The sequence below is a fragment of the Melanerpes formicivorus genome, unplaced genomic scaffold (genome assembly GCF_026170545.1).
Source record: "Melanerpes formicivorus ecotype bairdi unplaced genomic scaffold, bMelFor1.0.p_v2 SCAF_5, whole genome shotgun sequence".
Classification (NCBI taxonomy): Eukaryota; Metazoa; Chordata; class Aves; order Piciformes; family Picidae; genus Melanerpes; species Melanerpes formicivorus.
In genome coordinates, this window is record NW_027142357.1 from 27,817,748 (window position 1) to 27,836,308 (window position 18,561).

The 18,561-nt window shown below is 38.4% G+C and overlaps 1 protein-coding gene across 1 annotated transcript in view; it reads right to left on the reverse strand.

Annotated features, from left to right (window-relative positions):
• Positions 1-18,561, reverse strand: part of CNTNAP5 (contactin associated protein family member 5) — a 303,624-nt gene that overhangs the window by 208,322 nt on the left and 76,741 nt on the right. The window contains exons 2-3 of the mRNA XM_068138943.1: positions 15,904-16,014; positions 9,039-9,232 (exon numbers count right to left, since the gene is read on the reverse strand). Coding sequence (XP_067995044.1) covers positions 9,039-9,232; positions 15,904-16,014 — 305 coding nt within the window. The remainder of the gene's footprint in view (positions 1-9,038; positions 9,233-15,903; positions 16,015-18,561) is intronic.

Sequence of the window (18,561 nt, forward strand, 5' to 3'; positions counted from 1 at the left end):
AGTCCAACACTCCAGTCATAGAATCCATTGCATCATGTCCCAGTGATGCCAACAGCATCACAGATTTGCACACATGCACATGTCTCTAGTTCCTCATTTGTCCTCCATGATGCATAGAGGCATTAGGGCCTACATATGGAGAATAACATATTCATTTTTGAAGGTATCAATAATCTCACTAATACTAATTATTCTTTCTTTTTTTTTCTTTTTTAACTAGGCAACATATATAATGAAATTTAGTAAATATTTTCATTTTTGTCTACATTAGGCATTAGAGAAACACTATTTACAGACTCTGAATATACTCAGACAGGATCTGATAGCGCCCAATTCCTAATGAGAACAAAACCTTTTTTTTTTCCTCCCCATAAGGTAAGAGAAAAATAAAACAATGTGAGAGAAAAAGAAAACAATGAGATTTTTTTATTCAGCCTCTGAAAAATAAATCCATATTATGCTGAAAGTACTTGGGGAGCTAGGAGGGAGAAAAAAAACTGCAAAGAGCGTATTTCCAGAAGTGTAAAGATGATATCACTACAGAATTACTGGCTTAGCACAAAACCAAGAAAATACTACTTATCAGAAAATTCCAAAACTGTATGGCTGCTTACTTATTTCTTTGGGGGTTTAAATTTTCATTATTTATTTTAATATGTAACAGGGTCACATCAGTTAAGTATCAAAAAATTAATTAGTCCCTACGTTCATCCAAGAAAGTATTGTGAGGTAGAATCCTAGCCAGCACATTTCTTTATCTTATGGTTCTGGGATCCCTGAAGAGTGACAGTAATGGGATCCTGGTCAGACCATAAAAGAGAAATGCAGAACACCCACATAACCAGAGACTTACAGGACATGGAACCTTAATACATTAGGGTTCTCCCTTTAGATCATCCAGGCCCTTGCACGATAATAATTTTCTATCTCCTCACCCTTACAATGTACTATGCAAAGATCCTATTTTGACATTGCAGGAAAGTTGGTGTGAATATAACCCTTTTCCAAGTATCTCAGAAGTGTTTTGTAGGGATATTGATATCATTGTTGGGTATCTAGTAGTAGGAAACAGAGCATATTAACCCAAAGGGATTCAGTTCTACTATCCAAGGAGATAAGACAAGGATGAGCAGAAATAACAGATCCTTGGTTTCTGTTGATGCTGTCTGAAAAAGATCTTTTGCTTAACTCCTACCAACATTTAATATTTTAATAAAACCCTAGCCTCTAGAGTAGATTACACTGATTTGTTTATAACTTGCCTTTTCTTCTTATGTGCCATTGCCACTAGTCAGAAGCAACAGGTTCATGAACTTCTCTCAATGGGAAAAGTTTAGGAAGGACTCAGAGCAAAACAGATAGTGTTGTAGCAATTACTGAAGGACTGAAAACTTCAAGTTGAACCAGCAGAACTGGTATTCTAGTTACTCATTTGGATTAATGTAATCAATAGAAGTGATACACTTGTCAGGACCAAAACAACCTGCCTTATTTTACAGTACATGATAGCACATTAAGAGTACTCTTGTTAGCCAGTTTCCCTAAAGAAATAGCTGCTGTAGAGCCATCCTCAGTTGTTCCAAAATGTACCAAACAACTGCAAGGAAACTCACTGCAACCTGAGCTCTGGCAACATATGGACTGGACCACTATTTGTTCCACATTTTTTGGTAATTTGCAAAGACATTTATTTGTAGGTTCACATACCAGAGAACACAATTTGCAAACAAAAATAATGAAATTTGGACTACTGATATAAAAGAGTTGCCAGCCAAAATCTTCTGTCTGAGAGGAAATGTCCACTCCTGTCCACAATAATCATTTTTGCAGGCTGCTACTAAATTTTACCCTTTTAGTAGGTGCCTAAAAAGGAATACAATTGCTTTCTAGGTGTGGCAGACAAACATTCTGGAGGTGGCTGGAAGACATATGTATTTTAGGGCCTGACTGCACCAACCACACCAACCACTCCAATCTGTTAAGGCCAATGGTATGGTGTTATCCCTAGCATGAAGCAGTGGAGAGACAAGGTCATACAGAATGTCTAGGATGAGAAATCAAGGAACATTTCACAGCCTTCCTGTGCTAAATGCTTAAAGAAAAGGTAAATTTCAGGCAATATGCAAAAGAGTGAGAGTGGGTGGTCAGTGATGTTGGCACAGACTGCAAATAACCACCTTATTTGCAGTTTCCTAGGTCAGGGTGAGCTGCTGCCAAATACCAAGCATGGAGAATTACTGAAGACATTACTGATGGATATCGTGTTAATATCAGCATTAAATTCTCTAGACTCCACCTTAACATCACTTTACAGTTAATCAACTATAAAAGCACACTGTAAGGTCACAGAATACACACTAAATTCAGTTAGCTTAAGGCTAACTTAAGTATCTCAACACTAAAGGGTAATTTGCAATCTAAGTATATCCATTTTATTCAAGCATAAATCCATACAGAGTGCACTTAACAGAAACAGATATACTGACACTTTGAATTATCCTCCCAGTGGGAGATCTACCCTGGCAATATCAAGGAAGACAGATTTCTTGTGACAATGTTCAAGAGGGCAGGTTTGCAGCCAGCTCAGTAAGCTAAACCAGAATTAGAAGAAAATTAGTAACATCCAAATGACATCTCAGAATCAGACAGTCTTAAATCAGAACAATCCTCAATGCAACATATGGGTAATGGTTGCCTTTTCAAAGGCTGTAACAACGCAGCACTTATAGGGAAAGTGATGAAAATCTCTGAAAAGCCTTGGTTCTCTGCACCAATACTCAACTGGTTCCTTCATTCCTAACAAGTTGCTTTTTCTTCTTTGCTTCTTAAAAAAAATGATGCAAAATAAAATAATCCATAGATACTTTGAATCATACTGGTTTGGGGCTGGGAGGGACCCCAAAGATCATCTAGAGGGCATGAGAAAGGGGGGAGACGGGAAGGAGAAGGGGAGGGAGAAGGGGGTCCTGTGTTCCTGTTGCCACTTCCCAAGACTCTGTGGCTTTCCTTTGCCAGGGCTTGTGTTAGTGCTTGTGACCATTGGAGCTGCCACTGTGTAAAGAAAATGAAATTCTTACTGTTTAACACCTATTTGCCTAGAAATTATTACTATGCATAGAAGATTAAATATATCTGAATAGGAGAAGAGCAGGAAGCATTATAACAAGACAGGTAGATACTCATTCTCTAATCCAAGCCAAAGTAGGAATTCTCATTGCTACAGGTAGGATTTTGTTCTGGCCGCCTTGCTTGGAGGGCATTAGGACTAGGAGCTGCAAGATGCTGTAGAATAAATTAGCACAACTATAAGTCTGACATGAAGATTAATATTCTAACTATGTTCACAATAATTAACTCTCCAAAACAGTTCCACAATCACTACCCAGCTAGAATGGAAATGGGAAAGTTTACAGCACTTCTGTAGATTTATAAGGCAGTTAAGACTGACCCTCTGGATTTCATTAGAAAAGCCTCTGGTTCAGCAAAAGCTTATATGTGCAAGTGAGATTTTTCTTGAGGAAAGGAGATACAAGGGATCTTTATCATCTCTATTAAATACATTTCCTTCTCCCCTAAGAATTGTATATTCCTAATGCATCCTCACCTTCCTGTCAACTCTCTGCCCTTGCACAGCCCTCTTACACATGCAAGAAGTGGGACTGACGTTGTGGCATTTCTCTGTGGGGAAAACTCTGCCCTGTGTCTTTCGTGACCCGTGCGTCATGGCCCAACATTAGAGATGCACTTCCTGTTTTGTAATCCAGCTTTGGGGTTAGGGCTCACAGCCTCTCTTACACCCAAAGCTATCTTCTCCCTTCCATGTATGGCTGACAGCCATTGTGTTAGAGGCTTCACCAACATACAGTGAACTCCAAACTCATGCTTAAAATGTGAAAGTATGTGGACATGTTTCCACAGAGTATAACATATCTCCTTGTTATCTCTGCCATTTTCTCCCTTCTTTGCCTTTTTGACACAGATTCAGTATTCTAATATAAGAGCCTTCTTTGGCACTGTCTTAGCAGTCTCCCTTTATCTCCAATTCCACAATTTACCTCTTCTCCTTTCAAAACTTGGTCTAAAGAACATCTCTTCTCCTTTTGTTGCATACATATGTGCCAACTGCATCCCCCTTGCTTTGTGTTTTCTTGCATAATTGCATTTTTCAGCTTTGCAAAGTATTTTTTAATAGAGATGGCAAAAAAAAAGCAGCTATCTAAAATGAAATAGCATTGTATCACAGCCCACACTTTTGTTCCAGTGATATACACAGTTTGGGCTGACTCAAGTTGTGGTGTGTATGCAGGTAAAGCAAATTCTGAATTATTCAACACTTCAAAACACTGAAAAATCATTTACTTGTTACAAGCAATAAGATTTATACTTTCTGTCTCCCAATCAATAGCTGGTGTGTCCACACACAGCTGATTTATCCATACTGAAAATATAATTATAAGTCTAGTTTGCTCTGAACCACGGAGTCCTTTCGTAACAAGATTATTTAAATACAAATGGGGTTGGAAAATTGGTTTTAAATGGCTAATCTGTCTTGTCTTCAATTCCGGCTGCAAAATTTACTAACATCATAAACACAGGCTGAGTGAAAATGTAAGAGGTTTTCTGATTCTCCGTGCGATCTGTCTATGCAGCGCTCATTAACGGTGAAGTTGATGGGAGCTGTATGCATGCCATGAGAGGAGGATAATAAGCCTTGTAATCTCTATAAAGAGAAAGGGATTTTTACTAGCGATATGTCATATATACTGGTGTGCAAATGTCTGTCCTGGCAGCAACCCAATAGAATTTATGTACCCAGGTCTCAGATGCACTAAAGGACACATATGCTGCATGGGTGGACAAAACCTACAGCTCAATGGTTGGAAATAACTCTTCGGGAACACCACTTGCAATGTGAAGCAGCTTGTGAAGATGTGATTAGAAAAAGTTTCATCCAGGAAGAGTTGATCAGGAGCTACTGCCTTCTTTATGTCTCCGCCAACTGTCGTCGATGGCCCATGCCATTTAGCTGGGAAAAGCAATGCCAGTATGTGTACCTCCAAGAGAGCACTGTAGTAGAGCCAGCTAGGGCATCATCCATACATTACACAGATGGGCTGGGGAAAACTGAAGTTCAAATCTGACTTGGGTTGAGTAAGAGATTAAAGTATTCTGACCGACTGACAAACAGTGGACAAGAAATTCCAAGACCCTGTTTTCCTTTGTTGGAATGCAAACAAAACAAAGTGAAACCTCAAAATTCTTCCTGAAATCCAATGCTTGGCTTAAACCCCAGTCTTCCTTTCAACAATTTAATATCTTGTTATTCTGTCAAATGGATCAGCACAAGTGGACCACCCTCTTCTCCTTGGTGTCAAGCTACAGGACCAAAGGAAATGGTTACAAGCTGTACTAGGAGAGGTTTAGACTGGATATTAGGTAATATTTCTTCACTGAAAGGGTTATCAAACATTGGAATGGTCTGCCCAGGGCAGTGGAAGAGTCACCATCCCCGGAGGTGTTTAAGCAACATGTGGACCTACTGCTTGGGGACATGGTTTAGCGTTCATCCGTCAGTGGTTGGTCAAGAGTTGGACTAGATGACCTTCCAACCAGATGTGTTCTGTGATAGTTACATTTCCTTCAGAAAATGAATTAATCAGACTAGGTCTCTTATACTAAAATACATAATCTCCCCTTTCAATAGCTGCAAATAAATAAATTGTCAATGATGAGCAACTGGTGTGAGACATTCAGTAACATCTATACAACAAAGCACAAACTTCCAGCTAGTTTTGCTAAAAAGAAGCTGCATAAGTGAACTTGACAATTCCAATGCATATCAATATCATATATTGATACAACAGATGTCATCTAAGGATTTCCAAGCAATAAGTATTCTGATTTCACAGCCCTATCTGAGCTATGAGTCACCTCTGAAGCTAGGAGTTTCTGAAACAAAAAGCAAGAAAGTAGGTAAACTTCTGAGCCTTTTAGCTATACACAAAAAGAAATAAATAAAAATAATTAAAAGGTATCTTAAAAAGCTCAAAGTCCTCAGGGACAGAGAAAGCACTAAAATCCTGTCCTAAGGACAGAGAAAAAAGCTTCAAAGTGAAAGCCCATGTGGGAGTTGTATTTCTGACCTGACTGTCTGACATTTCTGAAATGCTGCATGTTCCACAATAACCTAGGTTTTAACCACACCACCTCCTGTGGATGAGGGGTAACTTATTGACTTGCCATCTTGCCCCAACATAGGACACTTCTACCTTGAATCCTGCTTTGAAAGGCCACCCTCCCCACCATGAAAAAGGAATGGGATAGAGATTCCTATGTCTGAAACTAAGAATCTTGTGACAGATATGTACAGCACACACTGTGACAGATTGTGACAGTGAAAGCTGGCTCTGGGGTGTTGTTTTCCTACCCCTGTGAAATAGTCCATTCCCACTGTCTACCCTTTAGTCAAGGATGACAATTCTTTCCTATAGGGGTGCAACGTAGGACTTCCCTTGCAGCTATTTAACAGTCACATGTTTAAGCCAAGGACCACAGAATCATAGAATCATTTTGGCTGGAAGAGATCTTTAAGAGCAAGTCCAACCATGCTGTGCTTGACAACATATAATCCAATGGTATGACTTCTACAGGAAAATCTTCAACATACAGCTGGACAGTACAGTGCTATTTTTCTTCTTAGTTAGAAAAAAAGCCTAAGGAAAGGATTACTGCCAACAAAATAGGAACACTGCAAAATTTGAAATTATAATTCTATACACGCTTCTGAAAGCCTCTTTGGTTTTCCTCTTTATGCTCTGAATGGCTCTCAAGATCTAATTTAATTCAGTGAAACAAATCCAAAAGTGACAGGAAAAAAGAATCAACTCTTTAGGTAGAGCAAAAATTCTGCAGAAGGAATTCTTGATCTTCATTAATTCCATGGGCAGGCATAGAAAGCTCCTAGGTGTTAATGAGACTTGCCAGTTTAGGTAGACTGCAGAGTCTAATGAAATGTCAAATGAGCCCACTTTGGGTTTTCACTATCAGATACTTCCAGCAGCAAAGTTTGGCAAGGCAGTCTAGCAATCTCTTCAAGCCCTCTGACTGGGGATGTGGAGCAAACAATTCTTCTGGACTGGAATTATGTTACTGGCTTAGATGGTCAGTGTCACTTGTAGAAACTAATGTGAGAGGAAAAATATCCAAATCCTTCCCCAGCATTACCTTTTCCATTAAATTCTATTTAATTTTTCCTCAGTTGTGTACAAAAGTATCCTCTGTTGCCCATGGCAATTTCCATTAGAAGGGAGTGCACAAATTACGCTTTAGAAAGCAAGCTTCCAGGTCTTGAAGCTTTAGAATTTGTGCCAGGGTCTGCTCTGAATCAACTTCATGTCTGATCACTCAGCAATACAAGAGAGTTCAGGTTCTTCATAAATCCTAATTCACTGCTAAATGTCTACCAGGCTTGTCTTTATTCTTGTGTGCAATATTAGGTGCCAGATGGAAACTCACAAATTTGGATCCTTAGGGCACGAAGATTTGCTATGGTAAATTGTACATGTTGCCTTTCCAAGTTTCCCTTTAAGAAAAATGTACTAAAGAAAATAAAAGGGCAAGGCTTTCCAAAAAGAAAAGGACTGAAATGTTAGACATGTAATAAAAAATTAATTTGTCTTAATATAAAATTTTAACAGGGCACATAATTTTTTCAGGGAAGGAGGCACTTAATGACATCAAGTCTGTAAAAATATCTCAGTTCTGGATTTCTGAGTCCCCAGGGTAGAAGTCAAGAACCAGATTAAATGATCACTATATTCAGTCCAGAAGAAAATTCCACTTTTAAAACACTAACAAAAAAAAGAAAAAAAAAGTAGAAGTATCTGAAGCAAAGGCAGCCTAATATAACTTTACAAGTGACAGGTAAAGTATAACTACACTTGACAACTTTATGACTATCTTTGGGCCAAAGTTGCCTTTCTAAAAAAGGCACGATTTCATTAACTTTCCCTCAATCAAACTGTGATAAAACAAAGACAATGCAATGGATTTTAAAACCAGAACCTAACCTCCCCTATATGTGCAAGATGCTCAGTAAAGGATTAACCAGCCCTCTCCTCTCTGATTCACCCACAATTCTCTTCATTCATTGTCATTATGTTCTGAAAGTAAAAATCTGCTTTTCTTGACACAATAGTTAGCCAAGGTGTTAACTAACAGAAAATTACAGACAAAACCTGAAATCTACTTGGTCACCTTTAAAATGTTCCCTTATGTTTTCATGAAGATTGGTCTTCATTTACCACCGCACACTGTCGTGCTACCAGGGTTATTGATCCTCAGAATTGCAGAATATAACACAGATAAGATGCCACCATTCATTATCAGTTCACTAACAATTCACATTCTCCATATGAAAGGAAGACTTAAAATTTCTGTATCCACCTGTGAGGCAACATTGCTACTGCAAGCAGTCCTGCTGACAGCACCTGGTGTGGCCATGCATTGAACTAGTGACACAAGTGTCAAGCCTGCATTAACATTTTAGGGAAAGCCTTGAGCGCTTTTAGTGTATCTGCTACATCCTACAATTCATGCTGCAGCTCCAACCTTCTCCAGTCAAGGAGCAATTTACCACCCACATACCACAGCATGAGCTCTCTTGTTCTGGCCAGAAAGTCTCCCTAAGACACAGAGTTAATTTTCCTGTTTCTGAAGAAAGTATATAGGTGATTAACCTCATTTACACTGGTGTGCCTGAAACCAAGCCAACAAGGCACAGTAACATGCAGGTCATTGTAAGTGCCCTGAGCATCCTCATAGTCTGAAAATCAATGTCATCCTGAGGGCCTAAACTTGTATTACACAGACAGTTGGTGACATAATCCATTTAGATCAAAACATCCTATAGAGCCACTTGGGTCTGCTCTCTCATTACCTCACTCCTCTGATATGAAACCAAAGCTGTTTCTCCAAACGCCAAAATAAGCTTGAACCAGAAATATCTAGGGCCAAAGGCATCCACAATTCAGACCTACCCAGATGGTGTCGTCTTGTCTGTACTGTTTCCAGTTGTGGCCAGTGTCGCTGAACATCAGCATATAGCTGGTTACCCAGTCTGAGCTCCCGTACCTGCCCTGGGTAGCGACTGCTACAATCTCCACTCTGTCTCCTAGATCAACCTGGAGCCACTGTTGCTTGTTTGAGTCCAACGGGGACCAGCCACCTGCTCCTGAAAGAAATTGAATAAAGATTATTTACATGAGGATGACAGCACAAGAAGTTGTACTTGTAAAAGAACCATGTTATTTCAGGTCATTGGAAAGCAGTCATCTTCTCCAACACACAACTCTTTCCTGGTATTTTTGTATTAGGAAATACAGTACATGAGGTGTGTGCTTCCTTGAGGTTTTATTAATTAACCTAAAAGTCATAAGGAATTTTTAACATTTACAACATTTTAAGGAAATTTATTCTTTGTCAGCTGGACAAGTGGCTGTGAGGTTGGCACACCACAAAAAAATATCATATGTGCCCCCGCCACTCCCACATGCTGGTGCAAATCTGGGAACGCTGATTCCTAATTTCTAATTTGCTTTAACGTTTCCTTTTTTGTTATGTCTTGAAAGACAAAACATAAAATATTATCTTGATTTGAGCCCTATTAGGTATTTGAAAGAACTATTTAATTACAAGATGTAAATGCACTTCAGATAACAAAGGTGCAAAGCTAGAGACCATTTGACTGAACAGCTGAAAGGACAGTTTTCACACTGGAGAGGAGCTGCCTCCTTACACAAGATGCTTGATAAGTGAACAACTGCAACAGCAAACACAACTTGCAAAATATCCGTTTTCATTATCTGCTTCTCCAGTCAGGAATGGAGACATCAGAATTCATGATGATGTGGAAGCTGATAGCTTGTAACTCATGTTTGTCCTTTAAAAGTAAAGATAGGTACTAGCCCTTGAATCCTTTAAGAGGTTCAAGAGGTCCACGGTAATGCCAAGCCAATGAAACACAGAACTGCAACCACTGCTTGAAATTTACCATTTCATTCACTACATTAAATGTGAGCTTATGGTTAAAAGCAAATCCTTATGAACTGGAATATATTATTTTATGTTCCCTTGCTTTCTTTTACACCCTTAAATTATAGGCTATGTTTGTGGGTTTTTTAACTTGTTTCTACTTGCACACATTTATATTCTATATACACCCAGTATCCAGTTCAGCCTTACAAATAAGTGAACAATGCAGCTATGAAGAACACAGAAGCCATTAACAAAGTATCCAAAGCATAGCAAACTTTCAGGTTGTCACTGTTTCTGCAACCCATCACCTTGTTTGTTTTGCTGTTATTAAGGAAGTTTAGAAGATTTCACTCGTGTGATCTGAGTGATTGTGTTCACTGTAATGCAGAAATACAGAGTCGAGAGTAAAGCATTCACAATTCCTCATGTAAGCTACAAGAATGATTCCAAATATATGTTTTGGGGAAAATGTTGAAAACACAAAAAGCATCACTAAACTTTGGTTATGAATAGCTGAGTTTATTTTAATATTTTAATCTTATTAACTGATCTATCTCCAAGTTGCTCTATGAAGAGTTTATTGAAGTGAACTGAGCTGAAAAAAAACCCAAATCAATAAATGTTGGTTATATCAAGGAACTCAATTTCAATGACTTTGCCCTTTAAAACATTTCTTGCTTTTCCTAATCTGCACTGTAATTTTCAACCCGCAACTGAAATTCCTTTGTCTAAGAAGAGGTGTTAGAATTTTCATTATTTCCAGCTCATTAAGATAGGATTTAGGCCTAATTCCTGAAACAGAAGCATGTTTACTCTGTAGCTAGAACTAAATATTGTCTCTACTGCCTTGGATGACTCAGTTTTCATTCCTTTACAAGAACTCTCCAGGGAAAATAGTATTAAACAAACCAGTGCATACTGCTTGCTAGTGCCATGCTTTATTTTACCTTTTTTAATCACAATAGAAGTCTTCAATGTCCTTATTTTATCTGTCTTAAACAGAATATTTCTGCTATGAACATGCCATGAAAAGACCTAATGTGAATATTAGGAATTTCATCACTCTATTCTCTGACTACTTCATTGTTTTCTTTTAACTCCATAACTACACATGGCTTAAATAAGACTATAGTACTTCCTCTTAAAAATCCTAGTATTTCTTCTTCCTCCCTGCCCTTTTTTCTTAATTTTAAATGTCAGATCAAACAACATTTGTCTGGCTTTTAAACTGTCTTCAAAGACAGCAAGCTGAATATTTCTCCTACATGGAATTGTGACTAATGTGCAAGAAGCCAAAGGAAAACTTCCTTTGGATTGCAATATCTAATATCTGAAATGGATTCAGAACATCAGAGTTGCTGCTTTGATTACAGTTTTATCTCATGAACTGGCAGGACACAGAAATTCAGTTCAAAAGTTCTGTCTTTTACACAACAAAGCTGTTCCCTTCAACACTCCAAAAAGCTTATTCTAGACGTTTTCACTATAAATTAAAAGAAAGATGGGCATTTTAATCTTTCTTTTATTGCCTTTTTACAACATAAACAGCATCAACTAGATGGAGGAAAATCACTTATAATTAGTTGTTTGTTTGGTGAGTTTCCCATTAAAATAAAAAAAAAAAGAGAGAGAAAAAGAATCTTTGATTTCTCTGTTACAGTTTATATATAAAGCTTGCTACCACAGGTCCTTTCCAGTAGTTAGCTAAATATCATAACTACTATTTTTTCTATGTAGTTTATGCTCTTTCCCTTCTGCTTCTGGAAGTGGCAGAAAGGTGATATAATTTCCACAAAAGTATTTGGTTTTACTATACACCTCTACTTTCCAGTTTGACCATGGCACAACTGGCTTATTTTTCAAGTCAAACAAACAGTAGATTCTGAACAGACATTTGAGATCTCTGTGGTGAGCCTGAGCCCTCAAATTGCAGATTACACCAGATCTCTGAACTGTGTATCTCTTCACATAAGCACATTTGTCTGTTGGGAATGTCACTCTTTATAGATACAAGCACTGCATGACACAGCAGTAACACCACTCACAGCACCACCTTTCTAGAAGCTGGTCTTGCAAGCTGTTATCAATTACAAACCACGTCTTTACTGAACTGTAGCTGCTTTGTACACCTTCTTCCCTGGGAAAAATCTCCACTGTATTTCCCTCCCTCAAACCTTTCACCATTAACATTTGCACAGATGGGCAGTAATTCTACTCACAAGAGCGGTGGTTAAAAACCCTGCAACAGCAAAGCTGCATTGGCTGTGTGACTGAGGGTAGAACTAAAGCTTTTCCCATTGGGCTTTCACTTCTGACAATAAAGCAAATATGTAACTTCTGCTTATTTCTGTGGGTATCCCAAATCCCCATCAAATACTGCTGTGAGTGCCAAAAATCAAGATATTCTTTTTCCTCCATATTGGCTGTGTTATACAGAGCAAGTGCACCTACTTCCAGTGCAATCTATGGCTCACATTTCTTTTGGGTACATAATTCCTTCTAGTGTGTAAACACCCCACTCCATAATTTTCTCAGTAAGTAGCAAAAAAGCTCATCTAAAGTCTAGCACCTATTTTACAGCCATTTGCTCCTCTACCCACCAGTGATGCTCACCCTGGGGAACATTTCCCAGGGCAGACCCAAGGCAAGAATGTAGGATGCAAAGGCTCTAACTGGCAACAAAAAGGGCTACTGAAGACACAATATTTACAGGACATTAATTCATTTGAACAGATGCAAGCATAACCCTGACAATGTTTTCCTGCAACTGGGCACAAAGAAACTGAAGAGGGTCCTGCACCTTTTATTAATAGTGTGGCATAAACATAAAACAGACAAAACGTGGCTCTGATTTTGCAATTTATATGTCTGAGGGGCATACTGTTACCCTGTTCTGCCCACCAGATTCCTACCGGCATTGGGAGGATTCTGCATATTACACTACATCTTCATTCCTCACTGTTCACACATTTCACATTTCTGTGGATCATTTCAAGGGAGAGATTCAACACAGTGTGAAGAAAATGCCCTAATGGAGAGGCAGTATCACAGAAATCTGATAATGTTGCTCATTCCCCATGGCAAATAATGCTAGAAATGTGAAGAGAACAAAGATCTGATGGTTTCTCAGATGGAGATTCATATGACTCCATGAAATATGATCAAACACCTTTTTTCTGCTTTTCTCAGAAGATTTGTGTATTTTGGTATAACTGTTCCAAAACTTGCATTTAAGCCCAGTGTTCTGCAGCCAGTGCTCAGGATGCCCATATTTGTTTGTAGTTTATTAATACAAAGCAAAAGAATGCTTCTTCTCACCCTACAGTGCCTTAAAAAAAAAGCTCAACTGGCTTTACAGTGTGCTTGGACTTCATGTTGCAACTAAGTGTTTCTCTGTTGTGGAATTTAATTTTAATGCCTAGATCAAACACTTCCAGGCCATACAACAAATTATTTTTGACATTATATATGTTTTAGATTCCCATACATAATTGCCTATATGATTATTCAGGCTGAGAGCTAAGAGAGAACAGAAAAAGATTAGTTGATACAGTCATCTTGTAGTGATTTTTTATTATTTTTCATTATTTATTTACTGTAAACCAAAAAGTTGATTAATCCCTCTCATGGATAAGTAGAATCATATTTATCAGAATTACATTAACTACTTTACTATTGCCACTGCAGATTTATCAGCAGTTTAACTAAGCACTTTCAGCAGTTCATACAAGCTTTAGCCATAGATAGTTTGTGTATTGTTTTTTTAAATGGCACATTACATTGCTGCAGGCCTTTTTTTTTGTTGTTTAAACAGCCTTTTAGTTATTGTTATCTATTACTGAATCAACTTCATGAATTAGAACTTTCCCTTGATGTAAGTCTGGATGGTATTTTATAAATTCATCTTCATCTATTGCATTTATGCGAACCAATATATTTATCCAGCTTTCTAGCTGGAGGCACTGTTACTTGCAACACTGCCTTATCAATTACAAAGCTAAGCCAACTAATCAAAGCACTCTAATATTATTAGAAAGCCATGGCACAGCCCTTGTTAGTGAGTACTGTTTCTTGTAAAGGTATCTATTGTTTGCACTCAAATGTCATCCCAAGAAAATTCCTTCAGCCACTACCTCCTACTGGCCTCTCCTCCAACTCAAGATGAAGTAGCCATATGAATTCTGTTAGCACTACATCTGCACGTTTCTACAAAAGCTTGTGAGCCTTGAGCACAAGCCCTATGAGGAGAGGCTGAGGGAACTGGGATTGTTTAGCCTGGAGAAGAGGAGGCTTAGGGAAGACCTCATTGCTATCTACAACTACCTGAAGTGGGGTTGTAGCCGGGAGGGAGTTGGTCTCTTCTCTCAGGCAACCAGCACCAGAACAAGAGGACACAATTTCACATTGTGCCAGGGGAAGTTTAGGCTAGAGGTGAGGAGAAAGTTCTTCACTGAGAGTCGTTCATCATTGGAATGGGCTGCCCAGGGGGGTGGTGGAGTCACCATCCCTGGAGGTGTTCAGGAGGGGATTGGACATGGCGCTTGGTGCCACGGTTTAGTGAGGTCTGTGGTGACAGGTTGGTCTTGATGATCTTTGAGGTCTCTTCTAACCCTGGTGATTCTGATTCTGTGAACAAAGTGGACCTTACTGATGCAACACTGTGTGTCTAAACATCTAAAATACCTGACCCCCCACTGCATAGCAAAACTATGCTAGCACAGCTAAGTTCCTCATTTTCTGCCCTCAAATTACAATCATTGTCAATTTATTTTAGATATTGTATCACTTTAAAATGCAACACAGGCAGTGCTTGCCTTGCAATAATATTGATTTTTAATCTCCTCTTCTTTTCTGCAAATAAAAATAGTCATTAGAGCCATTTGCAAATCATGTAAGCACATCTACCCACTGTCCCAGCTAGCAGCTGGACACAAAGGCAGGCCAAACTTAAATGTCTAAATTAATGTTTATAAATTTATTTCTGTTGCACAACTATCATATGACCTTCTATTTGCTGAGGAAATCTGGTTCAAGAGTTTAAATATTATACAGTAACTTCTACCTTTTATTTCTCTAAGGACCTAGCAAGTCTTTATCATTAGTGCCAGGCATCTTAGAGTCCTTTACTGTCTTTCTATAGATTTAACAAACAGTGTTTGATTAAAACAGACATTTCTGATTAATTAGGAAAATTATCCTTTATTTTCAATTAAAATCTCTTTTCCAGTGGCATACTTTCCTTTGTTTTTGTTTTTAAATGAAAATCCTATGTAACATCATCATAGAGGGCTTTCCTCATTTAGAGGATCTAATTTGGGAAAAGATGGCAGCCAACAACCAAAATTCACAGCATGATGACAAATGGAATACTAGATACTGGTAACTTCTCTTTCCTGGTACCATGTTTGATCCTGATAGTTTCACCTTGTGTGTGAACTCAGCTGGGCCTCAGAAATTCTTCACTGCAAATGTCTGCAAAGTTTTTTCAGTAATTTTCACTATTTCTGCAGAGTTGTAACACCATTAAATTCCACTGAATACTTAATATTTATGTCCTGCTAGTCTTAACACCTACTTTGTAGAATAGAGCCTCAAGCACTAGCAACCCTCAAGTTCTAAAGACTATGGGAACTCTTCAAAATCAAAACCATCATCTGAACTTCCTTCAGGATGTTTCTGCAAGGGAAGTGGAGAGCTGCAAATTTAAACGTTTCCTATAATGAAGGAATTGCTCCTCAAAAGAGCTCACTCAGAAGCATAAATTAATGCCTCTATTCAACCTGGCTGTGAGTGCACTGCACAAAAACAGCATAAAAGGTCACTTTGTAAACGTGATTAAAAAGAATAGTTTAGGCATTTCAACCTTACCATCTCGCCTGTTGAGCTTTGCAAAGCTGGGACTGTGCGTACTGAAGAGCTGAGAGGAACTGGTAAGGGCTGTTGAAGGTAAGGGAGATACCAATGCATCATCACAATTATCTAAAAAAAAAGGCAAAAAACAAAACATACAGAGGTCATCACACGAGCAACAAATACACCAACTTGTGCTAACTTGGGGTGGTGTTTGTGTCTACTTAGTAGGCAGAGACTGGAGAAAGAGCACACTTGCACTTGAATTCATATACAAGACTGCAATTTACTCTCCAGAATGACAGCCTGGTGGGATGGCAACTGGACGGAAGCTGTTGTTAAGACCTCAAATGCTTGAAAATCTGGAAAATGTTTTCATTTCAGTGAATGAAATTTGATGATCTATTCATCATGGTTCAGTTAAAGAGTGCAATCATTCTTGTTGCAAAAGCCACTGGAAGCAGGTAGTAATGTCCTGGCAGACTTTAGAAAACACCCTAAATTTTGTGTTCAGTAAAGTCTCTCCACAGAGCAGATACATAATGTAGGAATTACAACTTTACACAACTTCATGTGGAAGCGACACACAGGGATACGTCACAACATGTAAAAGTGTGTTGCGTGCTGCACATAAGTCCTGTGCTGCATTGTAATTCCTAAACTTAAAAGCTCCATCATTTGTTCCCCAAGCTCAAACAAATATACATGGCCAAATTAATTTTATTTAAATGTCTTTCCCCCCTTACTTTCACATCTTCATTTGAGGACAGGTGGGCTAAGCTAACATTCAAGTTGAATTTTTAAGCTCATTATGTTTGAATAAGGATAAAGTTAGCTAAAATATGTCTGAACATTACAATGTTGTCACATACAGCACCCAACCTGTCAAGGTCAGGTTACATGGGTCTTTGATTAGTCTAGTAGAAGGTGTCACTGCCCATGGCAGAAGGAGTAGAACTGGATGATCTTTAAAGTCTCTTCCAAACCAAACTATTCTATAATTGTATGACACATGCTCAAGAACAACGAGTGAGGTTTCAGCAGATTATAGTAATAAAATCCTCTCATTTTTAATTGAATCTCCCATGGAGCAAACAGATCTAATTACTGGAAATGTCCTGCACATTAGCAGGATCTCAGGCACCATGGTGTTCTTGCACTAACAGAGTAAACATATGATTTGTGGAGGAGGGAAGGAAGTGATACGTCAATATTCCAGGGCTACAAATGACAAGAAATAAAAGCAATAATTCCTTTTTATTCATGATAGCAGATGTAAACTATGTCAAAACTGAATACCTTTTCCATAATGAACCAGATTGCATTACAATATTTCTCATCTCTTTCTACAATAATTGTCTAGAATAGCCCAGATGCTTTTGTAATCAAAATCCAGTTCTATATGAAAAAAATGTATCAGTGTAATCTATAGCATTCATATGAGTGCAATGACTGATGAACCTCAACAGGCTAACATAAGCACAAGGTCCTTTCCATCTCTTCAGTTACCATCAACAAGAAGACCTGACAAGATCTGTGAGTTAGACAAATTAAGCTCAAGTATACCACTGATGCTTTCACCATGGGGATAATTAACCAAGAAAACAAGTTATGAAGATCCTGAGCAGATTCTCTATTACTTTGAATGTCAAAGAGAACTTCTGACTGCAATGCATAAAGGTCTGTGAAGTGTTGCCCCCCCTGGTAAGAGTGGGGCCATAATTTGTTGCTTGCTGGACTTAAAACAAAACCCAAACAATCTGTAAATCAAAACAAAGCTCTTAAGTTCACTGTCACGTGTGAAATGAACAACGATTCAAAAGATTTCAGATGGTAAGTAGGCAAGTACATCAGTGCACCAAAGTTACCTAAACTTCTATGTTCTATAAACCTCAGCGGAAGTTTCAGGAACCTCTCAAAAGGATGTTCAAGTTTTAGAGATAAATCTGCATGACTACTCAGCAACATTTAAAACCTAAAACTGGAAATAACCAAATGCAGAGATTTCAATTTAAATAGTGTCTAGACTGTTAGCTCTCTTCAGTTCCCTGTGGACCATGAGAGAACTAAACACATCATCCTGTGATCCCAAGGTTGTCCCTGACAAGAGTCACACTGTCCATCTCTGGGTTCTTCCTGTTCCCTGATGGTATGATTGGATACTTCCAGGACACCAAGTGTCTCAGCACATCAGCAAGCGTAAATAATTTCAGAGTAATGCATTTAAGGTTTTCACTGGGATCTCTGGAGGCTCCAGACCAGAATGAAAATTCTCTCTTTCAACCACCAGATGCTTTGTCTAAATTTCCACACCTTTTGCTTTTGTCCCCAGACACACTTACCTTGGCTGTTACAGCATTATAACATAATTTTCATACCAAATTCTGAGAAACTTCTTTGGTTTTATTCTACAAACAAACAAGAAAAAAAACCCAAACAACACTTCTGCCAGGAATCCTTCCCTGAATTAATTAACATGTAATTTTAAGGATTTAGAGCTGCATATAAGCATTTGAAGATAGCTCTGAGAACACTAGGAACAATCCAATCCAACTTCCAATAGATAAGAGACTAATGACAGACTTTAGAGTGCAAACAGGACTTTCCTCCAATTGAAGCTGATTTTTGAATGAGTACTCTAAGAAGATGCGAGGTCTCTTCTGCTCTTCCCTCAGT